Source organism: Vanessa cardui, chromosome 15 (genome assembly GCF_905220365.1).
Source record: "Vanessa cardui chromosome 15, ilVanCard2.1, whole genome shotgun sequence".
Taxonomy (NCBI): domain Eukaryota; kingdom Metazoa; phylum Arthropoda; class Insecta; order Lepidoptera; family Nymphalidae; genus Vanessa; species Vanessa cardui.
In genome coordinates, this window is record NC_061137.1 from 10,162,305 (window position 1) to 10,189,554 (window position 27,250).

At 35.4% G+C, this 27,250-nt stretch overlaps 1 protein-coding gene across 6 annotated transcripts in view; it reads left to right on the plus strand.

Moving 5' to 3' along the window:
- Positions 1–27,250, plus strand: part of LOC124535876 (serine/threonine-protein kinase minibrain) — a 102,410-nt gene that overhangs the window by 54,726 nt on the left and 20,434 nt on the right. The window contains exon 1 of one of the 6 annotated variants that reach the window (XM_047112276.1): positions 18,850–19,125. The exons of the other annotated variants lie outside the window; for them this stretch is intronic. Coding sequence (XP_046968232.1) covers positions 19,039–19,125 — 87 coding nt within the window. The 5' untranslated portion in view covers positions 18,850–19,038. Of the gene's footprint in view, positions 1–18,849; positions 19,126–27,250 lie in introns of those variants that run through there. 6 annotated transcript variants of the gene reach the window in all.

Here is a 27,250-nt window from a genome sequence, read left to right on the forward strand (position 1 = left end):
GGTCAAAGAAAATATTGCAAGTAAACTTGTATGTCTCGAAAGATTTCTTTAAACGGGGTTCTAGGTAGGTACATCGGGAAACAAGGGTTACATTTAAATATTTGTTTGTTACGTACCTACATTATATAACTTCAATTCAATTCTCCCTAAACAAAAGAACCGATTTCAATGATTTTTTTGTGTATTTGTGCATAGTTATTCAAACTATGCATTTGATGTGATTACTACAAAAAATACAGCAAGTTATATGTTTAAATGATTAACAAAGCAGTAAACTGAAATACAAGCACACTTTGTCTACCAAAAAAGAAATAAAGAGCAATCTACCGAGACCCACATCACTAACATGGTGCGTTGCGGTGTCGTTATACCCGTCGCGTCCTTGACTGCGGGTCGTTGACGCCGGCGTCGCGGGGGACTCTGGCCCTACATTATGCACACGCGACTGACTGGACCCTTCTGATCGCCGAGACCGTGCCGACGAGCCACGCGCCCCCGTCATGAAGGGTTCTATCAATGCGAATCGTGCGCTCGTCAATTTTATCTTTTTTTTATTTACCAAATGAATGAAAGTGCTACGGGCAAACGGTTTTAGCACTATTGATACATTCATATATTAGGCTCACATTATTTTTTGTGTGAGGTATTAATTATCGAAACATATCATTTTTAACTTTTTTTTTTTAAATGTATGTAATTTTGAATACCACCTGGATTATAGTGAACAATAAACGTTATTTTTAAATGTTATTAAAGTTTAAACGGACAGCGACACGGTGTGATGATAAGTAAATAAAAGTAATGATGCTCATAACTTCGTAGGTAATTGACGCACGGGCATTTCTCCCTACGTATTTTATCCCCGAGGAAATTAGCAACTTATGCGTCTCCACTGCCGCAGACAATTGAATTTTCCGACGATAAATTTAATTTTTTTTTTCACATTCATGACAATTGTTTTCCATTAATTTTTGGGGGACTAATACTGGCATCTTCATGCTGAGCAGTAGTCGAAAGACGCGACGTCATTACTCGATGAGTTTTTTTGGTACATCTGACCTACATTTGGGTAACGGTCAGATTAGTTCGCTAAAGTTTTTTTTATGAATTACTTACATTTTTATTGTTTATTCTTCAGCTTAATTTAGACCAGCGAAATAAATGTTTATCGTAAAAAAAGTATTTCGTTTATTTTTTAATTACATTGTGTAATTTTTTATTACGATATTATGTGCGATAACACATTTTTTTGATCGATTTATAATTTTTTTGGAGTAATGGAATATTAAGATCTTAAATGTTTTTTTTAAAGGTTGAGACAATCACTAAATTAATAAAGGTATATATGCATATACTATCTGGTCTAACTTGCGTGATTATGCCTTAAAGACTATTTTCCCTCAACAAGACGCACCGACGATTTGATTGATGCCTTGTAACATTTCTCGTTTTATGATTCATAAATTATTTTTATTCCGTGACCCGTTTCAAACGCCGAAACAAATATACAATAATCGATTCAGTGCGCATGTTACGTGTTTCAGGGACCCCATAAAGCAGTGTTTCCGCACTGCGCCTATTATAACTGCTTTACGACTGCCGTCTAAGTATCCTCGGCGCATGCACGTTATTTTCCACCCAGGGTTTCGAGTACAGCCAATGTTCGATGCTAAACGTGTAATGGTATAATCGCTCTCGGTTTATGGGGGTTTATATTCGGGGTAATTGCACCCCGCCGCGCCGCACCTTCTATAGAAAACCTACCCTCTAACTAATAGCGCTAAACACAAAAAAAAATAAGTAACTAGCAAAAATTTGCTTCAGGCGTTACTAATTTACCCATTTTTCGTTCAACAACTAAACATGAAGTTAAGCTAATTGACACACGCCCTTTTTAAATCCGAATGAAATCATTGTTTCACCGTTTCTCTGAAGTCTTTGAATTGCGAAGATAGTAAAAACGGGTTATTCCTACTGGTAAATCAATTGAGATAATTTGGTAAAAGTTTAAGCTTAGAAATCGTTGAGAGGGCAGTAGTTCAAAGCGATTGGGAAACGTTAGACGGGGCTGCGGTTCGCCACGTCCCCGTCGCGTCGAGACGACGCCAGCAACCTGATTAGACCAAACCAACTTGATACACTAATTATTGTCATAGTGATATCTTTCGTCCGTTTTATATTCCATTTGATTCATTCGACCCTTGTTATGTTTGTCCCGAATTATCATATTGTAATTCGAAAGGGTTCAAGAATTTCTTTATTTATATTTGGTATTGGTATTTGGGAAGCCGAGTACAAATTCGGAGAGATTACGCACATCGCATTACCATATAATTGTGCCTTTTTTTAATATTCGGCCACTGGATTTTTAACGCCTGTTTATTTTTCAGAAATCCGACACGATTGCTGCAACGTTGTAATTTATGCAAAACGCAGCACATGATTGGACCTCGGGGCCAGTTTCGTTTTTCTATTTATGGTTCAGTCACATGTCTCGAGTTGATGAATAGCGAGTGGCTTGTGTTTATTTATATGATTATTGTAAGTAGTTTACCTTTAAAGGTCCCTCGTTTTTTATCGGAGCAACCAGATCAGATATCCAATTATAAGCAATTTTCCCATTCGATCATTCCAAGCCGTTTAAGAATCCTTTAACCATTTCAATTTAAGTAAGTCTCTGCCTCCCTGCTTTATGCCGGCTGGAATAATCGCAGAGGTTCTCGTGAGTTGCGATGCTCTCGGTGCGAGCTGAGCGACCCGAGAAAGAATTTCAATAAGTTGTTTTCATTTGCAAATTGCGCGCCACGACGACACCTAATGGAATTGAAACTGCGTGCCGACCATCCGCAGAGATGCTTATTGGATTATTAAGAGCTTTTCTCGTACACTTGAAATGCGTTTTTTATTCGAGAATTAAAAATAATAGAAACTTATTTAATTTTTACCTTCTTACATGAAAAGATATATTACGATTTTTGGTATTCAATAGTTATGAACTAGAACGAACGTAATATAGTCCAAAAGTAAAATATTTTAGTCCTATGCGTGGAAGCGTCATCAGCAACCGATAATGAAGGTCCTCGGTGACGATGTGGTCGTTGAAAAATGCGAGTGACATTATTAACATCACCGGGATAAATTGGTATTCCGCTTGCGAGCCTTCAAATGCCATTATTCATTTATTCATCGCGCGCACGTACTTTGGGCTAAAAGTTTACTACAGTACTATAGCTGCGATAAACATAGCATTATATCTAATATAAATTATATTAGCTGTTTTCCTTCTGTTTTTTCATTTAAATAGTTGAAGTTATTGGAAGTTTTTTTTTTTTTAAATCTTATTAAAGTATTAAGTGTTTAGTTAATATGGATAAGTATTTCGTGTAGTGTTATAGAACATAACATATTCGATCGAGATACACAATAGTAATATTTCAAATCAATATGTATTCATTCATAATAAATGGGTAAAAAAGTTGTAAATATGTTTGCTAATACTTCAAAGTAACTAACGATTATAATGTTAATGTGTAACGGTGCACCGAGTAGTAAAGAACGCGGAAGCGAATTTTCCAATAAACCGAGCAATAAACGTATTCGAGACCGCTGCGGCTCTACATAATGCCTTCTTTACATTCCTTTTGCCTACTCAAAATGTCGTCGCCAATCAACACATTGTACAGTGCACTGCGTGTTTTTTCATCTACTAACAACTGTTTTTTATCTAACAAGTTTAACATTACTTTTTCAATAACAAAATCCATATATCCTTTATTATACGAGATTATATTCGAAGATCTTTAAAAACAAAACCAGTAAAATTCAAATATATTTATTTTTCATAACCCATCCGATGATATCTTAGAGTACTCGTAAACATGTCGTCAATAAAGTCCAGACTGACCTGATCCCGCCCCGGGCTCGACATTGTTCCCGCTTTATAAAATAGTAAACCTTTCAAAGGCTTGTTGTGATACCACTTCAGGACACACATTTATGAATAAATACGCCGATTATAGGGAATAATCTGCTTTTGAATATTTGGCGTATTAAATATTCTTAAATAGCTATTAAACATATCCGTTTTGTGAATTCTTAACTACACATACTATGATTATAAACGTCATCTGTTGCTTTGCAATAGAATAATTTAAGATTTCCTGGTTCCAGCTTATCACAATAGATCCGTCTGTTCCGTCCCAGATAACTGTTAAATCATTTCCCTTCAATCACAATTGTCCGGTGTACGTCTAACGAGCTTAAATCAACCGATATGTGGGTAGTCGATGCGTGTTCTTTCATTTGATTGTCTAATAATGGTATGCTTTGGATAACTAGCACGTAAAATTGGCAGACAATTGAGGGAATAACTATTTTATTACAAAAAATGATGGCTTTGATTGCTTAATATGGTCATTTTTCGATCGTTTTCGAGAGATTGTCCATTGCATTTATATATGCCGTTTGCGGCGGACTGTTGGCCGAAAACGAGATGCAAGCGAACAGAAATAGCTTCGGTGCAGTCACACGACAATTGACTCATGGAACTGCTGAAAGACTAATGTTCTCGATGTCAGTGTTTACTGATTATTGACTAAATCACTTTATGTCCTGTTGGAGTTATTTGTTTTAGAGTTTTAATCCAATATAAGAAACGACATGCGAATGTAGCTTCAACACCTTTGTTTGACGAAAGGATCTAAACTCATATATCGTCATAAATATAACACGCTATATATATGTATAGTCGTGGCGCAATTTCGCGAAACAATAAATCTGAACTGCATCAATCGTTTTTGAAAACGCGACTGTCGCGTGCCATTCACAACTGGCGCTAATTGTCGGGCGCTCGATCGTTACGTCGCCGGTGTGTCGAGTGCCACGGGATTTCTCTTGAGCATCTGATTTGAGCCGATGCAACTTTCGCTCAGGCACGATCTCGTGTCGAACGAGCGGCACAAACTGCATTTCTTTTTATCTTCGGTAACATTGTTCGCGTTTCAAACGTTTATTTTTTCCGTTTTATCGATGGACGGACGCTTTTAGCGGTGCACCGCTCTGTAACAGTGATGTAGAAATTTTATTATGTGTTAGGTTTCTTGTTTAGTACATCGCGTTCTTAAAGGAAATGGGAAATGTATTTAATACAGATCTATCTCTAGGATCTACTGAAATGACAATATATTTTATATATTATTTATATTATTTTACATATTTTCAACCGACTTCAAAAAGGAGGAGGTTATTTTATAGACGAATTTACTTTATTACATCCCAATTCCCAAAAAATATGTTATCCAAAATGTACCCTATTTTCGATGTTCGAATTTGTCTTACTTTTAATTTTATTCCATTCGTCGCTGTTATTTGCCACAATGTATTTAATTACAATCATGTATTCACAAAATAGCAATTCATTATGAAAATGCAAGTATCTGGTGAAACATCCGAGTGTTGATTTTAATCAATTTGTCAAGCCAGACGGTTGCCCAATCGGCCCAGAATGCACCGGTCGTCTGCCTGAAATTGGGACACGGCACTCAATTCGCCAGTAGTGAACGAAACGACCGAATACCAAGTCGCAAATAGAGAAGCTTATAAATGATTCTATGACTTAGCGCTCTTATCTATACATTATTGTAAACAAGCAGTAAAATTTAGTTTTGTAATGTAATTTATTAGACGTCTTATTTATTGATATTTATGATTACAAATAGGTCTGGTTTTACAAACTTAAAAAAGCAACAAACGACATTTTTTTAAACACGTATAATGTTTTAAATTGAAAGGAGAAAAGTATGTAGTTAATTAACCAAAACTTTAAATACGTAGCAAGAATACTGTTGTTGCTTATGTATTACGAGGTGTAAGTAACGTAATCTTTCGTATAATTTAAATGGCTACGCATGGTAAGAGTCAACTACGCCATTTGTACACAATTGACGATGGTGAACATCAATCGTTGTCTAAATATCTATAACATCTTTTTCGACGAAATTAAGAAATAAATATATCTATATGCGTTTAGTGTATAACGTGTTCTAAAGCTACACTTCATTACTATTGTTTCTTAAAGCATATAAAAAAAGGAATACTGTTCATGGCTTAGATATAACAAATGCTGTCTGTAAAGAACGTCACGGCTCATACGCTCCACGCTAACTTTCCGACCCTGGTTCAATGAGCGATCTATTCGAGCGCTACATAAACATAGTCGATATGTTACACCTGGACTCGTTCGACGGATGATAGCTCACGCGAGATTCTTATCTTGATTAAATGACGACCGTAACGTTCTTATTGAGTAAAATCGACGATTTGAAACATACAAACAAACATACTATCGATGATAGCTTCTCCTTCCCGGAGAATACCATTATACATATCCAAACAATTCATAAAAAAATGTATTGTACATATGTTAGTTTCTGACTGTTTAGAACCGTATCGTATAGTAGTATAGTATAATGTTTTAAAATTATACTCCAAACTTCACAAACATGAAGGAATATCGATTGTGAATTTAGAAGTACAAGATTTAAAGTACTTCGGCTCTTGTTTACAGTCTTGAATTCCTCTAGACAGATATCGGCGCTCACACTCGCTAAGAAATACTCTCTCGCCGTTTGTTTAGTATTTTTTTTTTTCGTCGTATTGCGTACTTCGGATCCTAGCGCTGCCGTTCTTTGTCTACTTCTCGTAATAACTATGTATAAACCAGAAGTACAAGTACATAAGCTTATTTTATATATTCCTATGTATTTACCAATTCATTTAAACAATAATATTACCATTAACGTTTTGTACGTACAATACTTTTATTACAATTTAGTGATATGTATTTTTCCTCGCAATCTGCGAGGCGAAAGATAATTTATAACGTGTTTATGTATACAAACCGTCGGCGTCCCGGGAGCGGTGAGAGGGCGCCACTGCCCTACGGCCCCACCGGGCGAGGGGGACCGTCTAATGTAAGGGAATAAATTTTAATGATATTAATTTTCAAACAGCCCTATCGGACGCTTCGTTTATCAAGCGAATTTTTACAATCCACCCCCCCGAACTATAAATATGTTTCGGCGAATATTGGCTGCAGGGTCAGTCACAGCCGCTAATTATTGAATGCGTCAGTGATGATACGTGATTTGATTAAAATACCTATCTACAAAAACTAAAACAAATTATTTTGAGTAAGAAAAGTTCAATATCAAATAAATTTGATTTCTTCTAAGTACCTACCTATAGCTTAAAGTATTTTTGGCATTATATTGTACATAAAATATTCTAATTTTTAGAACTTAAGGAGAAAATAATATGGCTTTAACACATTAATTAATACACAACAGTTGACTTTAGCTGGTCTATAAATGCGCGTGATTTCTGACAGTTACCATGTTGTGACAAGCACTCGTTCCGATTTGAACGATCCCAACAAATTGACCATTCCATACATGCTATTTAGCTAATTATATTTTATATAATATGAATAGTATATCCGCAATGACACAATCTAACTACTCCAAATATATAGAAGCCTTTAATAACTGTGTAATCGACTTGTGCAAATGATAATTCATAGTTTAACATCTTAGACGCACCACTGATAGATAAATAGATACGCATTTCAGTTTCGGTACGATATCAGTGATCATCGATCCTAAGATATTCATTTCAATGGACAATTGGACAAGAGATTTACCGGCACATGTATTTTGTATACGATAATTATTAACTAGCCATTGCGAGGGACGCAAACAATGGTTAGTCCGCGGCTATCCCGGAATAACTTTTCCATTGTCATGAGCTCTGACCACCGCGGGGCCTTTCATACATCATTGTACTGGTCGCTACACGCGTACGTGTTTCATAGTTCTTAAGCGGCTAATGATAAAGTTCATAATGCAATACGCGTGTACTGTTTCGTTGTTTGAGTTTGTGTATAGAACATGGGGGTGTAGGATGCGGGTGCATCACACTTCCATATTGAGTTTAACATATTAAAGTAATATCCTTGTTTAGCCTCGTGTAAAACTAGATATCAAACTCAGGAGGACATCTGATGTCAAATAAACCCAACGGTCACTGCATGTCTTCTATAAATAATATTTAAATAACATGCAAAGCGTAGACACGGCATCGTCATCTACAAAACTTGTCATTTCTAAATCGACCCTTATATATGAATATAAAACAATGTTTACTGAGACCGTTTAATCTTCTAATCAAAGATGTTGTCGGTAATTTATAAGGTTGTAAAGGTATCGCATGCACTGCGCCATGTGGTGCGATAGGGACCACGAACACGTTTTACGCGATTAGTCTGAGTTTTCGTTGCACACTGGGAAATGGAAGGACTCCCTTATACGGTACGCTTGAAATATTAAGAACTTAATTTGTAGCTATAAGATTCCATCAGTATCCATATATGTGGATTTATTAAATTAAAATGACAATTTTAACAAGTCTTATCGTTTTTCGATTTGTGAAAGATATATGTGTGTTTTTTGTCTTGATGAATGATGATGGACATGACTATCGTTGATTATAAAAGACCGCATCTTAGAGATTGTACTTATTACGGACACTTACAATATTCATCATACTTACATCATCAAATATATTTTGAGATTAGTGATTAAAAGATTAAGCTCATTTTACTTAAAAAAAAAAAAAACATAATTTAACACATATTTATTTATTGGTTATCTGTTCGCACTACAAAAACCACCCCATGGTTTTTAATAAAACTCGTCATTGTTGTAGCCTACACCCCTTACGTATTGAGAAAAAAGTGTTCAACCCCAACGAAGTAATATTGTTTTATAATTATCAGCATTGCAAAATACTAAAATGCTATAATTGATGAATTATTTTTTTATTATACAATTTGGTTGATGTTTGGAAACTGCAAGTTAAGCATATGATACTTATTGTGTACAAATTTTTATTCACATATTAATTTCCTTGCACATTAACATAAAAACTCTCACGCATTCTAGGCGAGGTAAACGTGCCTAAGAAGTGTGTAATTGTTTATATCTCGCAGTTTACGAGCTGTAATGGTTGCCGACGCGTAAGAATTACTACTTTTCTGATTGTTTTTCTTTGCTTTTATTTTCGTCTCGGCCACTTTTTTCCTTCATATAAATGACGTTGTAACACAAAGTTGTCGTTTATACCTACTTTCTTGACAAACTTGAACTTGGGGCTGTTAAATCTATTCATTGAAACTTGGATAACTCGTTATGTCTTAAAATTCTTTACTTGGCACAACTTGAGGCGTAAAAAGTGTAAAAGAACTTTTACGCTTTGAATATTAAAGCTAAAAAATCTTACAATATAAATGATTGACGTCGACAACACAAATGAAATATCGAACACACTAGTAGTATACAAACATTTAATTAATAAATCATACGTATTTTGGATCATTCAGTATTATATACCTAGTGCTGCCCGACGAAATAGAATAAAACTAGCTCTGTCTCAATATTTGTGTATCGTACATGCCGATTCATATAAAGTTTAGTCTGGCTCATATATTCTATACCTACCTACCTAATAGGAAGTGCAACCTACCATCAAAAATATTTCCAATTATCGAACCTTTTATACTAGCAGTGTTACAAAACACTTTATTTACTAAAAAAATAATGAGACGATTCAAGAGTATTAATCAAAACTATAAATATTTGTTAGAATAACACATCTTGAATAGCGTACATCTCTTATCGCTTGGCTTAAATTCAATGCCGTACTTGAACCAAATTAATGATAATAAAATGAAAATGTCGGTTCTTAAAAGACTTACCCGCAGTAAAATCGCCACGTCAGATTGACGTCATTATATAGTGCGTCAAAACACAATGTTGACGACCCCGATGACTTGCATGATCCGCCCCGCGATCTCCTATCGATCTCTGCCTCTGAACCCATCGTTTTCATACCTACTAACAGTACGTTTCTTTGTTTCAGGTGAGCTTGTAACTGTCAAATACAGCGGTATTTATTATTTAATCGTCTTCTTTACGGTAAGGTTTTTAGTCTTAGTTTAAATTTTATCAAAATTTTAGGTTGTAATTTACGCGATATATAATATTTATAGACGAGTAAAAATGTTTTCCCCAAATCTTAGTTTGCGTTGAATTTAAGAATTATGTGCTTATTTTAATTTTGATGCGTAAGTTATCTTCTGTTTGAAATTTTAAAACGATAAGAAATATAAATCAAAATTTAAATTGATTATATAATGTTCACATAACTGTTTCGTTAAAGTCGGACATTGAATCGATTTATTTCGAAGTGCACGTGGCGATCCGAACGGGTAGATATTTCAATCGGCCAAGGAACATCGACACCGGACCATTATCTTTAGCCGGAGATTGATGGCCTAATATCGCGATGGACTCGCTCGCATATCGGCAAATGTACACTAATAAAATCTATCCGGTTTTTGTCTTTTCCCATCACTATTGTTTATTTATAGTATGTAATAAAGCGTGCCAAATAAGCCTAATAGTGGACGGGGCTTTGTACGTTCGGTTATGCAGCAATTTGTTGCTCTAATAACGACTGATATATGTTGCTTGCTAAGTTATATTAATAAGTCTCTTATCACTTTCATTTTCATAATAGTTTTTTTTCTATTTACACTACAAATCATTAAAATAGTTATGAAGCGTATATTTTTTTGTTTTATACTAACAACCTTGTATATACTCATAACGGTTGCTTGATGATGACTTATCGATAACTACGAATGATTTATAGTATAAAAATATATCTTAATGCTATTATTTTCGTATTACAATATAATTTTCGACGAATTCATTTTTCACAAATTATTTACTTAATCTTTTTCTGTGTTATTCGAATTGAAAAAACATAAATTGACAGAAGCATTACCTATTGTATGATTTGATAACAAATTAAATTTACAATTAAAAACATCGCTGTCTTTATATTATTAAAATACAAAATTCAATGAGTGTTCAATCAGCAAAAACGCGCACCGCAACGCCACTATCCGTATAAAATTGACGGGGTGGCCAATAACGTAATGCGAAACACGCCGCCCGCGCGCCCGCCCAGCTGAGACGATATCACTCGCCCGATCTGTTTGATGGACCCGCCGACCCCGCTTGCTATAATATTCTTCGTGTACGGCGCGCCGGACGCTAATCGTGCCCCCTCATCGAATACGTTGTAAAAAGTACAAACAAACACAAGTATACATATTTACAATCCATTCGGATTGACGGCCCAATAGTAACATTAAGTGCATTATTCGTTTTTTACATAATATTTATAATAATTGTTTGTATACTCGATATCGATAAACAATTTAACATAATCGAATAATCATCGTAAGACAGACAATAGTAAAAACAACAATCAGTAATACCGATAAGAATGCACATATGATTCGTTATTACTGTATCATAGTGATTTGAATTTCAAAATATCTCGTAATGAAGTTAGCGATGGAGGCGGGTGGGAACAATAAAACTGCGCGTGCGCCCACGGCGCCGCAACGCTCCAGTTGTCTGCGCCTGACCGCAGTACGTTTGAAAAGATTTACTGTGGCTATATGTGTGCTATCTGAAGTATGATGACCTTACCCGAGTTTCATTATGTCAGCATCTTCACATTGATTAAGACGTTACGTGAATATTACTTTTTATAAATTATTGTATGTGTATGAAATATACGAGCTATGTAAGTAAGAAGGATATTATTTGGTTCTATTTTTAAATGTTTGTCAAATCTATCTTAGGTAGAAATTATTGTCAAGTTTGTTTAAAATTAACTAATTGCGTTAAAGCTTACAAAATATTCAGTCTTAAAATAAATCAATTATAATAATGTTAAACTTATTTACAAAAATACCCTCTTAATTTGACTCACAGTATTGTTTGTCTCGTAACATTTATTTTCTACTGACCGCTTTCCGTTTTAATGGATGAATGTTGTCTAATTTTAAAACGGAAGAAAAAAGTTTCGTTATGAATCGCGTGAAAACTGTCTTTGGCTGTGTTAGCAAAGAAAATTTTCCCATTAATCTTTTCTGAGCTCGTTTTACTATTAATTAGTGTCTAACCGAAAGGAATCGCCGTAATTGTTTTTCCGTTAGGCGATAATGTCTAACCCATCTGCAACGTTAAAGGATTTTTCCTTCGTGATTACAAAGAATAAGGAAATATTGTTGGTATATAATTTACTAGTTGCTCCCCGCGGCTTCGCTTGCGTTTTAAGGCATTGGTTTTTACGTGTTAGGCAAGAGTAAGCCTTGGTGTTTAATTCTGCTGCATATCAAACTTCGTACAATTCGGTTTAGTGGTTTGGCAATGAATGAAAGAGCGACAGACAGACAAAGTTACTTTCAAATTTATAATATTAGTATAGATTATTTTTGTATGTTTTATAAAATAAAGGTAATAATAATAAACAAGAAAGGATTTAAGCTAGTTTGTAAGTTTCCCGAATGCACTCTCGGAGCACAGCCCTCGCAGTTCGCAGTCGTTAGTTGAGTTTGCTAACAGTTAACGTGTCGCAACCGAGTTGCGGCCCCTTTGCACTTTTTCGGTGTCGAATACCACCAATATAAAGTTCTCAAACGTTTTCAATTGCATCTACGTTGCTCGGAGTTTGAATTTCTCCATTTATATTTATACTGCCGATTTGTAATCGTTTTCTTTGTGTCCACGATTTGACAGTTTATTAGAAACTTTAAACCATTTCGATATCAGAAGGATTTGATATTAAAAAAATGCTACTCCACTTATTTCAAAACTCTAGTAATTATTTTCTTCATTTCAACTTACCTAGACGATATCGACGTACTCTGTAAAAAATAAATAATTTAATTTTGCCTCAAGAACGTACCTTTGACATTAAGGTATCGGACTTCGTTCGTGGGTCATAAATGTAGACGACCTTGGGTGTATTCTCAGCGACCGCATTCGCTATTTCGGCACATTGACATCGATCGAGCCGAATTGGAGCAGCTTCTTTGGCACCAGATGCACCAATGCGACTGGTGATTGCGAGATCGATCACGGTGTTCGTTAGCCGAATCTGACTTGATGGTCTATAACGTGATTAACGCTTGTTTTAATAAAATTCAGCCTCTCAGGAATCGCTATTTAATAATACATGTATAATTGTTTTCTAGCCTATAAAATATGTACATAATTTATATCAAAATCTGGTTAAAGGCTTGTAAAATATGTGTTGTCAATTAAATTAGTAATCGTCGCTTAGATACCGCGGCTATTATTATCAAAGCTACGTCACGTCTGTATAATACAGACAAATACGTAAATCGTGACGTTATCTCATGACTAATATAACACGGCGATGTAAACATGTTCCTTTGTTCGCTCTCGTAATGCTATTACAAAAAAAAAATGTGTCTGTTGATATGCAAAAAATGTATAAGTGTTCGAGTAGAAGATTTTGTATTTGTTTTGCGAAATAAATAATTTTAAACGGTTTTTTGATTCAAACATTATAAAAATTTGTGTAACATTTACAAGCTTGTAGATTTAACGTAAGATTTTAAAAGCTGTCAAATTAAATAATTAAACTTTAAAATTGTTTTATATGAATATGTAACGTATAATTTAGTCGTCGCTAAGCAATTTGTTTCTGGTTTTGATATAAACGTGTATTACCATGGTAGCTAAAGTCTAGAAGCGAACATTTGTAAGGCTACGCGATCTTTTGGTGTGACTTGTTTACGAGCCGGTCTGAGTTGTATCGACCTCTCGATAAGATTGTATCACATTCGCAAATTTCACTCGCCGCGATTGCGTTGCCCAAGGTGACCGACCAGTGCGTTGACATTCAGACGCCTTTAGGCCAACCGTCCACTGTATACGCAGCAGAATTTAATTAAATCACTTAACATTCTCTATAAACGAAATATGAAACAATCAAGTATCTGAAAACCATATTTCTTGAATTCTCGTTTTGTTTCTTCGTAGAGGTGTTTGTCCATAGGCGACAACTAGGAGTGTGGCGCCGAGATAATAACTCATTGCACGACTTGGCGCTTCGTATCCGGTAGACAGACAGCATTATCAGATAAAGCGGTACGGCGGGACGGATTCACGAATTGCGTTTATTACTGGGTCGGTTGCCGACTTGCTGTACTACGATCTAGCTATTTTTAACATTAGATTTTTTATGACATAATGCGACCGTGACAACTATTTATTCAATTATATTTAAAGCGATAACTATGGAATTATGGAAAGTTGCTAATTATTAGACACTAGAAAAAGTGTGATATTGGAAGACATTGAATGTTGGCAGTTGCTAAATTGCCTTTGAAAATAAATGATATACATCAGTAAAGCAACGTATACGAGTTCACACGTGCGACGCAGCAAGTGGCAACAAGGCGATGTCCTCATTAATCCGCTCCGTTGCTACGAGTGTATATTTATTTTCCTCTTGTCACCAGGTTCTAGTCTTGAATCATTTTATTGAATTTATTCATAACACATCGAAGGAAATCGTTAAGCACCCGCTATTATATAATAAATTCCCTCCGGACACTTTGCGTCGAACGATTTAATCATGTTTAATTTCAATAAAAATATAAATGCATCGATTAAAGATAAGACTGTCTGAGTGTGTTCAAGTGAACCCTAAAATTTTCACATAGGATGTTCGATTATATGTAATTTTTTTGCTTATCGTGTTGGCACGATTCTGAAAACAATATGCGAGACGGTTTGTTAGTTTTAGATTTCAATTTTCCTTGCTCGACATGCATGATTCCGACTAATTCGTTCAATGTCAATTCTAGGAACAATAGTTGGAATTATGTTGGGCTAATCGACGAATCTGGTGATTGATGTCGTCATCTAACGCATTGCACGCATTGCTTATATTCAACTTTTTCCTAAATGAACTGTCCTTTTTATTAAGTCATAGTTTGACTTATTTTAGTATCTAGTACGTATTTCGGTAATTTTAAATCGAGGTTTGATGTATCGTATCGTATGTTTTTATTATTTTGCGTAATATAAATTAATGGCCTGCTTATATATAAGATGTAATTTAAAGTCGTAATTAAATAAAATTTTGGATCGGGCTTGTATTAGTTGCGTAATATTGGACTTTTTTTTTACTTTTATCTAAAAACTTGGAAAGTGACATCTGATTCAATACTTCTTTTGCTAATTAATAATATAAAGTGCCTTTTGAGATTATTGTAATTCTAGTTAAAAAATAGCACTTGGACAAATCAATTCACTTTACGGATTATAGTTAAAGTGGCTATAAACGTACAATTATTTTAATAAAAAACGTATTTAAGTTTCAAGAGATTATTTTCGCAATAGGTAACAAATCATAAATGGTACCTGTAATTTATTTAAGTATACCTAGGTACAGGTCGTATCACGTTAATCGGCGATCGTAGCTGCTTCGGGCAGGGGCCGTAATTGGGTGCATCGAAGAACTCTATTAAAACTGTGATCGGTATCTCGTTGCTGTCACGTGTTCCGATCGCCCGCCGGCTATCCGAATCGTGGCTCGATTTCGTGTTGGTCCCGTTTCGTTTCGATACACCGATAGCAATAGACATTAAAACATCATCGACTACTTGATAATTATACAGCTAGTAGAATATGCATGTGTATTCCACGAAATAAGTTGTTAGAAAAGATTTTCTAAGAGGATGCTTCTAACGTAAAATCGACTAGATAAAATAACAGTTACAAAATGTAAATATTATTTAGTTTGTGATATTCAGCTTACTAACTAGTATCTTATTGAACTACTCAAAAACCACGCACAAAGGGAACAAGACTGTAGGTGGAGTAAGTAATTATAAATTTGAATTTCGTACTGAAATTATTGGTAAGTGATTCACAATTAAAAAAGGAACATAGTTCTGAAATCTTTGAAGTATATAAAAGCATTTGTGTTTGTTTACCTAATGGGAACCGCGTTGTCTTCGTCAACGTCGCCCGAGGCCGCCGGTCGAGAGCAAAGGTAATAATGGAAATTATTCGCCGCGTCAAAACCCGCGAACGAGTATCGATAGAGGCAATTTGTCCTTTAAATGACTCGGTGATGATTTGCACACGCTCGATTAGGGCGTTTCGAAGCGAAAAACAATCACAGAGACTCATAACTCGACATGGACTAGATCAGTTGATCGATCTAGTGCCCAGTAGAGCATTGGCCACTTGTATAGATTTGAGCACGCGTGAACCGTAACCGAATTTTCATATGCTTAATTTGTATTTATAATTCAACTCGTGTTAGGTGGCGGAGGAAAAAGTCGTGAGAAAACTTACGTGATGACGTATGTGTGCGATACACACAGGATTACGATTATGCTACGATTGGAACAGAATGCTGGAATGAGCTCCAAACTATTCTCGTTGAATAGAGATAATGCCATAGCCCAGTAATGGGAAATTTACAGTCTTTGCTTGACTTTAAATTGACTTTATATCTTAACTTTATCTTTATATATTTGAGAATAATTCAGAAATATCGTTACTTGATATTGAATTTTCTCGTTATTGAATGGTGTAAAAATAATACAAAAACAAAACTTATTAGTTCGAAGACGAAGAACATTAATACTATATTAAAAGTTAAGAACATTGTGTGAGATATCTCATCTCTCCAGCAATGAAAATTGGATTCCCTTTAATCTGAAGCGTTTGAAATGAAATTCTCTTTAACTGCGTGCTCTATCGGTGACGGCGGATCGTTCGAATGCTTCAAACGCTGCCTCTATGCATTTCCCGTATTTATTGTGAACTGTGGAAGTTTTATACTTGACTACGCTACCGTTTTTGTTTTATGGGTACGGGTATTTTTTAAAAAAATATTATTTAGGACTCGAACTGCGGAAACTACCGATAGGTAGGTGTATAATAATTACACAATAAATGTAGATGTTCATTATTAATTGTTCAATATAGTATTGTGAATAGGCTTTTTTTTTCGTTTATTTGACTTGTTTTATATCCTTTTTATACTTGTACATATATTTATTATTTTCAATATTAAACTAGTGACATATATGTATATTCAATAAGGCAACTTATAATATAATCTCTAATTTTTGAATATTAGTTTTAAAAAAATTATGTACTTTCGCCGGCTCTTCTCAGTTTCGAGGTGATTATTTTCGCTGGTAGATTTTTAACAGCCATTGCAGCAAGGTTACTGCTTTTATATGGAATAAATATTATGACATTTTGCTATAAATTAAAAAACAAAAATTTGCAGCACTTTGCAAAACTTATCTCTCAAATCGACCGCATACACTATGATCTTATTAATAAGTTGAATTACACGTAAATTACTTTGAAATAACAACTAAAACAGGATATCTTCGGCGCTCAACTATTTCCACCAAAGATTCCGAGCTCCGAATTCCTTGAATAGCTCTAGACGTTGCTGTCAAATAAGCAAGGGGTGTTCGTGTAATAGCTTTGATGTTCCCTTAAAACTGTACTAAACAATATATGCTATACGCTCAGTGTATTATTACTTAAACGATTTTTTATACACCGAAAATGTTTATGAATAATTGCTTATAGTAATGATAATATTGCCAAAAGTTCATAATATTTGATTATTAGACTGACGTCAGTAAATATTAGCCATTGTTTTTCCCAAACATTTAAGGACACGATGGGCTACATGAAAAAATATGTTTAATCTATATGCAAACGTATTTATTTAAAAATATATACTTACATGTTAATCAAACAAATTCTTCGTTAATTTATTAGCAAAGAAATCCTGCTAGGGTTAATATAAATACAAAAATCGTTGAACGCACGCGCTTAGCAGATTGTACTCGTATTGTTTAACGTACCCAAAGCCATTTGAAAGCTGTTTTAAGAAACTCAATTTAGTACTTCAAGTATATAAAAAACGTATCTGAATATGTACACCGATAAATTCGACTTCCTACTTCGCGGGAAAGACCAGTTTAGTCGTAAATAATATTGAGATCATTATATGATTCAATGGCGACGCATGAATTGTATGATTCATAAAAAAATGAATACTGCGATGTTAATATCAAGTGTGACTTTTGCAAGTTTATATTGTCTCCGCGAAATGCTTTACTTCGCCGATTCCGGAAAAATATTCCTGTCAACGACCGAACCCGATATAGTGCGGGTCCGTTAGCCGAGTGATCGACCTGGACTCCTGCCACCGGCCCGGCGCCGGATAATTATAAACATTCAAACAATAAGCACACTAATACTGAATGCATTACGGACTACTGTTGTGTATATGACACATAATAAAACAGTGACACTACCGATCTAATTTTCACTACAACTATTGAAGGAGCTGTAGTTGGTAATCGATTTAAGCACGATAGCTATTTGCTTTAATATCGAATCAAATTTAACCGGAGCTGTATTTACCACTAAAATGGTTATTGCGATTGAAAAATGATGTATATCGTCAGTCTACTAGAAATTAAACATCTCACACGTAATTTCTCACATGATTATTTGAAAGAACGCGTTGTGGGAGACGATGAGTAATTACTTGTGAATGTAAACATAATTATGATTTGAATGGCATTTCTCAAGGCTTGTATTTATTTATGCGCTGAATATGAAATTACGAGTGAAAAGATAATCTGGATGAGTACCAATGAAAGATAACACGACGACAGATGTTTTGTTTTTAGTTGGAGGACTCATGAATTATATTTCTAGACTTCGGATTCCTAGCTCTTGACGCGCAAAGTATTTGGGTCCCGCGTCAGTTGACCAAAACAACGAGGCCGTGTCCATTCACAAACCGATCTGTTACACGTCTTTAGTCTTTACTTTATAGGTGTCGCGCCGATAATGTGCCAGTCGCGTCCACGCGGCCGATTATTGCGGTTGCTACATCATTTGTAAATCTCACATATTTGTTCACACTACGTTGGAGATTGTGGACGCGTGAATCGAGAAGTTTGTTTATACCGTAGAATAGTGTCGTGCAGAGTCCAGTGACCCACCAGCCGTGCGTGAAGCCGGGATGGTGCGCAAAGGGGAGTCCACGGGCGCCCTCCTCAGGACTCTGTCCGATACGCTCCGCTGGCGCTCCTTTCGAGCCCTCACAATGGTATGTTTTGCCATCCAAATATGTACCTGGATGTTTTATGTATCGCAATCCATATATGTTAACAATTAAAAAAATACTCCACTAATTTACTGACCGTTGACATAAAACTAACGACTTAAAATAATTATTTAATTCCATAACCGACAATATTTGACCAAATATATTTTTAGTTAAATATTTTTTATAAGCTTAATTTAGTGAATGAGAAACTCTTCTGTATGAGTAGTCTGCGTATAATATAAATACATTTGCGTCAAGACCTTACTTATAACTACCATCGTATTTAACGTCAGTCGACGGAATAAAACTAGCGTAGAAAATTTACCTATTGTGGAATTGGACGTAGTAATTGGTTCAATCTATTGTTATTATTTTTACATTGCAAAATCTCATAAATGTATCGTTTATATATAAATAATTATTTGGAAGAGCTATAACGAGCTCGTGAATGGCTGTCTAAAAATACTTCTTTTAAAATAATCGTTGGATACACACAACCTTATCAACAGAAGTGGGGCCAATAGTAAATCACAATCGACGTTGACGGACAGTCGACATTGGCCTTGCCCAAGATGCTCTTTATTTTGCATCCTCTCGTTTCCCGAAACCACGTTTAAGCCACGAGCTCTGGATGGAGTGTATTCTATTCTGCTGAAGTCAATCCCTGGTATACACTCTTAAGATTCATCTGCTCCAACGTCTATCGGTCCTAGAAGCATCGGTTTTTATTCTGCTCTTATTTCTGTTTTTATCCTTCAAAGATATTCCGAGCAGCTCAGCTCTGAAAACAACAACACGTGTGAACAATACATTTTGTTTGTGTTTATCTGCCTTTAAAACATTTTTATCAACTAGAAATAATGCTTTGAAATAGCTTTTTAAGCGTAGTTATTTAAGATAAAATCTGTAGTCGGGGCGTTTTCACCTACACAGCTTCCTACATGTGTTAAAGGTCGCTTTTTAAATATATCCATTATCAGATTGAACATGGGTATGTTCTGAGTATGTGCAGCTGGAAAATTTAATATTCTCTAAAGGTATTTAATGAATGTACTAGACTATAATTATATTTTCTTGAACGCGTAATTAACATAAAATTATAGTAAACAATAAACACAATATCGATGTCGATAGGGAATAATAAATGCTTTATTGTTATTGATTTAAGGACCATTTCGGTGTGACACTGTTGTCGTGTCGCCCATTGTACGTTCGTGCGTGAATGTTTTGACGGCTCGCACGATACACCCGAGTGATAGGCATGCACGTGTTTATCGACGCATCTGACCTCACATCGAGATCACGTCGAAACTAGCTGATAATTGATAATAGATACAATATCGGAATCGATTATATTGATTATTTTATCGATGTCATCCTCACATCTTTGCGTTTATACGTTCGTTTTATAACAATGACATTTTTAAATGTCATTGTTACTCACATGTTTTTGCCTGTAATTATAAGTGAAGTGTCGGAATATCATATCTGTAGCCAAAAAGCAATGGCTGCGATCATAAAGATCAGAAATAGAATAAATTTCGGAATTCATTGTAAGATGTTTGACGTTTTTCTAAATAAAGGTATCCAAGTTGAATTATTAAAATAAATAAAAAAAAAACATACAAACTACACGACCCTGATAGCGGGTGCTTTAATATAAGGCTGCCGCTCGTTATCACTATGGACTTTCGACCCGAGCAAGTACGAACCACTAGCAACGGTTCATCCTTATTAACTTTGTTATCTAACAAAGGTAACAGTAATCTTGAGAGTTTGCAAGAGTATGCTTAACGATGTTTTTGTAAACTCGTTACATTGCGACTCTCAGACGACAATATCTCGAATATATATATCGTGTACCACTTGCTTACGGTTCATGGGCTACTTCATTCCATATATATACTATACTATTTTATAGGGTGTTATTAATTGATAGTGTTTTAAAGATCTCATGTTATGGCGACCTTTGTGGTTGATTAGTGTGTTCACTCCGAGGTCCCGCATTCAATTCCCGAGTGGATGTAGAAAAAGTTTATCACTTTTCTGTGTTGTCTTGGGTCTGGGTGTTGTTACTTCTGATTTTCCATAACACTAGTGCTTTATCTAGTTACACTGGAATCAGAGTAATCTAAGTAATATTGTCCAATATTTATATTTATATATTTATGTGTATCGTGAAGGAAAGATTAACCTCCGATATTATTCAAACGATAGTCAGTCCATGCATAAATATTTTATCTACATTAGCCTAAATATAGTTTTTTTATGTTAAATTAACGAAATCTAATTTCGTGTTTAGAAACTGCTAAATCAAATAAAGGATTAACTTTGGTTTATAAAATTAATTACAAATCGTTTCAATATTTAGAAATCAATACCTATAAAGAGTCTAAAAAAAGTATTAAAATCCCATTTATCACAGCTGTATCAACGATGCAGCGACGTAGAACTATAACATTCGGCCCGACGATACAAGATGCGGCTGCCTGCGTTGGCGTCTAGCGTTGTTATTACTTGCAGCAAGTACGTCCGTACGTCTGTGACAAGTAGTAAGCGTTAGCGTTAAGCGTCGGAAACGCTATTTTAAATATTTGTAGCGTATCATGCACTTATATAACTGTTAAATACATATTAGCAACAACGTTTTATATTTTTGCATTATGTTCTTAACCATACCTTCACTCCGGAAAAACATACGTATTTACACAATAATAAGGATTTGTTTATTGTTTTCATAGACTGATTTATTTTTAATCTGTTATTTAAAAAAAAACACAATAGTTTATATGTAATAAAGAGAAACTATTTTTCAAAAAAAAGTCACATCATTAAAATACGTGATGTTAAGAAATCTTCAAGTTTATTTTACAGAATAAGATTCATTCGTGTTATTATAAACCAACAAGTTTTCTGCTCATAATGTTACTTCCGGCTTATGCGAGTGACTTGAAGGCTAAGACCTTCTTGGTGAAAATAAAACAGTTCACGGCTTCGGGATAACAGCCAGTGGCATAAATCGTGTAATGTTCTTGAATTTAGTTTATACATAACCGGACTTTCATAACAAGAACATTTATAATAGCTCGCATCATTTTCTAAAAAAAATGTCTGTATTTATGAATTCATAATAGTTGTAATTCTTTATCGACCTGTTTGACGTACGATATGGTAAGCGACCTGAAGATGTATTGAAAAGTGTTGTGAAGTTGCATGTTTTGATTGATTGGATGCTCGGTTCGCTATCGTATCGCAAAGCAATATAATATATCGAATCGGACGCAGAACGTAGTCTAGGCGGCGGCAGCATGCCGTATCGCTGAAGCCGCCATCCGCAGAGATGACTATGTTCGCTCTCATTCATTAGAGGGGTGCGGGGAGGGTGCAAGACGTCGCGCGCCGCCCGACGATATCGATTTTGTCCCATCCCCTGCCCGCGCTGCCCCCACACCCCCGCTCTCAGCATCCGACCTCGAGTGCTCTCTTCTCGCGCCTACGGACACCTCCGACAGAAACTACGCCTTAACGACATGACGCCACAGCTCAAAATTCCAACCCACGACCTACACATCGCCTCGCCCTGCCGATCCCTAATAAACCCTCCGACCGAAAGTCACTCGGTCGAGATTGCAATGACTCGCTGCGATGCTCTCGTCCACGTCGGTGGAAAAAATAAGCTTTTTGTTACAATTAAAATGGTAAATCAAACCAATTTTAGTAATTGCGAGGTCAAACTTTGAAGTGGCAGCGCACGGTGAGGGCGGGCTTTTTGAACGCGTATGATTTTTAATGGGCCGCTGTAGAGCTATTAACGTACGACGGACGACGGACGCCGATTTGCGAAGGTTTCGATGAATCTCGTGATATACATTCGATAATTGTATTATCTGTAGTTCCCGGAACCGGGTTTTGTCCAAACTAAGATATTAGGAATAACCGACTACGTATAGTTTCATTACTTTCCATTTAACGGTTCAATGTCACTCGCCAGAGCCTGTGACTTGCGATCTTATGTAATAACTAATTAAAATTCCTATGGTGTCTTGATTTTACTTGTACAACATGAACCGAATTTCTGATAAATTACAATAGATTGTTAACTTGAAATACTTCCACTAACCCTTTTAATGCAGGCATAGAAATCTTCAAATTATCCTAGGTCATTAACCTCTGCTAGTTCAACTTAAAATAATTAACATCAATCAAATAATGATAAATATAAGATAAAAGTTTCTAATTGAAGATTATGAACTACTTAATATGTTGATAGAAATTTATAGGTATAAGTATATAAAATGTTTATTAACATAAGTATTAGCACTAATAAGTTGCGTAAAATATATTATAATTCATATTATACTGAAATTTGTATTTTCAAAATTGTTCAATAAATATCTATACAAATATTCCGTATTACTTTTCCTTTGTAATAATGGTATTTCGTAATATTGCGTAATCTTCATTTACATTTACAGTTTTAGTTAGGAGTTAATATAATAACTCTCGTAATAACATTACACGAGAGCCTCGTCGACGTTGATATTTTAGTGTAAACCAAGGTGTAACGGATTCATTAATAAAACATTTAATGAAACCAATACAACAATGTACACTGAGCAATTAATAGTTTTAAAATGTTTACGATCGAATATCGAATAACCCAAAGTCGGATCAGATGAATCGTTTTGTATCCGGATACTTTTATTTGTACTATCATAAAGTTATCTATAGCCACAATGAAATCAATCAATTGTAATATCATTTATGACTAGCTGTGCACGCAACTTGAATTTAACAAAAATAATGTTATTGTGACCTAAGTTCCTCCTTATTAGGTATCAATTATCTGCCAGTGAAAGTTGGAACAAACAGGCAGACAAAAATTGTAAAAACTGATATTTTGGTATATGTACCGTGTATAAATACATATGCATTAAGTAAAACAGGGCTATTTTAATATAGTATCGTAAAGAATAAACTTGAAGAAGTTATTGAAACATATCACAACGTTGTATCAATTTAACATTGCGGTAGGTCAGAATTATTAGATTATGCGCATTATTTTTTTTTATATATCGACAGATATGCGCGCCGTGCACAACGCGATGCATAATACATACATGTCGCGACTACGTATGGTATGTTTTGCGTCCGTACAGGTGACCATGCTGTGTAAAAAGAGGATACTTTTTAATCAGCTTAATTGATATCGATTTTTGTTGATGCAATGATGTCTGCGATCGTACTTGATGAACTTACGTAGGTATGTATATGCATAATAACGGGGGTGGTTAGAGACGACCACTTAGGATGATGGAAAATCTAATTTTTTTGTTTTCATTCTGTCTTTATTAGGTTCGATATGCTTATAGATAACAAGCCAGACAAGGAATAAATGTGATTGCGAATATGCAACTGTAAAATAAGAGGTATGGAGTAGTAACTAAAAGAATGAAGTTTTTAGTCTATACTTTATTAAGTTATTAAATATCTCTTTTGTATGAATAAGCTAAAATAAAGTGTCACTATTCTTAAACAAGTCTGCATTGATTATACACTTCAATATATTTTGACACTACCTTATTATGTCTTAAATGAATAAGTAATTGTTTTTAATAAGAAAACGGAACTTTAGACTGTAAAGGTATAAGCATACTATATTTTCTCTTGATCAATTTGTAGGTATACTGCAACTAATCGGATTAAATTCTGTCCCGAGCGAATGTTTAAAGGAGCGCTATTATTTTTTAGTTCTCAAAAGGTTTTCATGTATTGTATTCAAGATTCAATCGTAGCAACTGTTCGAGGCGGACCTTCATTTAAATAGCTTTTAATGTACGGATCTCGGACCCTAGTTTCTAAAACTTATAATTAAATGTACAAGTTTTCGATTAATTACTTCACGATTTTGATAATAAATCATAAAGTAACTTCGCTAGTGCAAAACAATGTTTATTATTTCAACAACACACTTTTGGTTCGAAGCTAGATTGTGAACGATCTATTTATGTCACATTTTACAGGATTGTATTAAGTGTAGAGATATCAGTTTGGAGCATGTATACTGAGGAGAACCGAAAACGGCAACGTCTACCCAAAGATATGCTCGTTATTTACAAGGAAATGTCCTTATGCTTTCGCCATTCGATAGTGGAGTGGTACTTCAAATATTAATTTAATTAATTTCATTATATATAAATTCATCTTCAATATTCCACTCTCAAGCCTGGTCAAATATGTTTATGTTTTGTTTATTTAATACATTAAAACGTTATTGTTTATTGGTATACATTATGTAACTGTTGTCCACTGACTAGGAAGAGATATGAACTAATTTCTATTTTTATTTTTTTTGTATTTTCTTTGAACAAAATAATATCGTCGATGCATGTCATTAATGGTTCGCAATTTGTAAATACTATACGCCTGGTTATTATGTAAATGCCCTTCAAAAGCGTCTGCCCTGACCTGCCTCAACGAGGGGAAAGCTTGGGGTAGGTTATGCCATTGCATCCGACCATTCGCCCACTGCAAGGGTGGCTTTGCATAAGTATACCCCTGTTTATACTTACCGCCGTGAATGTGTCTGTCTGCCTTAATCACTGGATTTATGAATGCTGCGGTATAATTATGACTCCCGTGTGCATTTGCCATATACGTCTTGATATGTTTTAAATAATTACATGTCCATGCATTCACGCCCGATAGGCGCGTTGGAGAATGTATTTCTGTGTTACAGTTGTATATTATGGTTGAAGACTCGCTTAAAGCTATATAGGTATTGAGTGTTTCGAGTTCGGTAGACAACTGATCACAGAATGATATGTTCCATAAACTATCAAACGACAATTTTAGTTTGTTGTAAATTTTGTATCACGTAGCTTAAGCAGAACAAAGTTGAAAATAAACACGAGATCGATATGGCTCCGACGGTCCAAAGTCGCGCTTCTGTCTGTACGACGCTCCGTTCTCTCGCAAATCAGAAATGGAATTCCGCCGCTAGCTAATCTAAGCTGTAGGTATCCGGCAGATGATTAAAAAGCGTGCGTGCCCACTTGACGCACAGTGTTAGCTTTTTGCATGGGTGTGCGGTGCGGTGGCACTAATGAAACGGCGTGTGCGTCGCGGCCTACGTACGCGGGCCTTGCATTGGGTCGGGTCAGTGAACTCGCCCGCCCACTATCGGGGTAAATATGCCGAATGCACACAGATGCGCGCGCCGCACCCCCCTACGCCCCGCTCGCCCCCGACGCGCCGCCGTCGCCGCCGTCGCCGCTGCACTCTGCACGCATCCACCCCCGACCCCTCTTAAAACTCCTAATTGATTGCGCAAATTTTCTCGCAATAACTGTCTTTTTATGGTGTTAATGATGTAAACTTGCGCAGTTCCGCCGCTCTAATTGATGCTACGAGCTACGACGTGATCTCGTAGCCTCCGCGTCTGTCGCGACGACGCTGGTTCGCCATCGCGACGACGGGGCCGTGAAAAATTAATTAGCGTGCATTCGTATTAGCTTTTTGGGGATTCCTCCGACGAGACGCGGCGTTTCGGAACAGATTCATTTCTCTCATGAAACTTATGCACATATCGTTTAGTCTGTTGCTGAATAGTTGCCTTCGCTTACAATTTTAAGCTTCAAATAATGGGAACATTATCTATGACTAACATTAGTTGTATAAGTTAGTGATACTTTTGATGTGCGATAAGAATTGAATCTATATAAAATATATTCACTTTTAAGTCTGTCATACGTTTTTTATGCAAAACATAATAACATATAAGGAACTGAACCATAAAGATCGTATTGATAAATGAGTTACATACTGAGCTTACGAATCGATTTCATGATGATACAAGCGTTGCGTCATATGCAGTCAGATGATGTCACGGTGACGTTACGCGGTTAAAATATGGCCGAAGCTTTGTGGGACAAGAACATTTCTCTTTCGTCCGAATTCATGTTTATTTGCCAGAGTTAATGTTTAAAATCATAAAAAAATATATTACTTGAAATTAACTCTCGATTTTGTAATATCAAAATTAAACTCTCGTAGTTGTATTTCAATTGATCAGACCTCATTAATACAATCAAAGTGAGTAAGCTTGTTTTCTAATTATCTTACT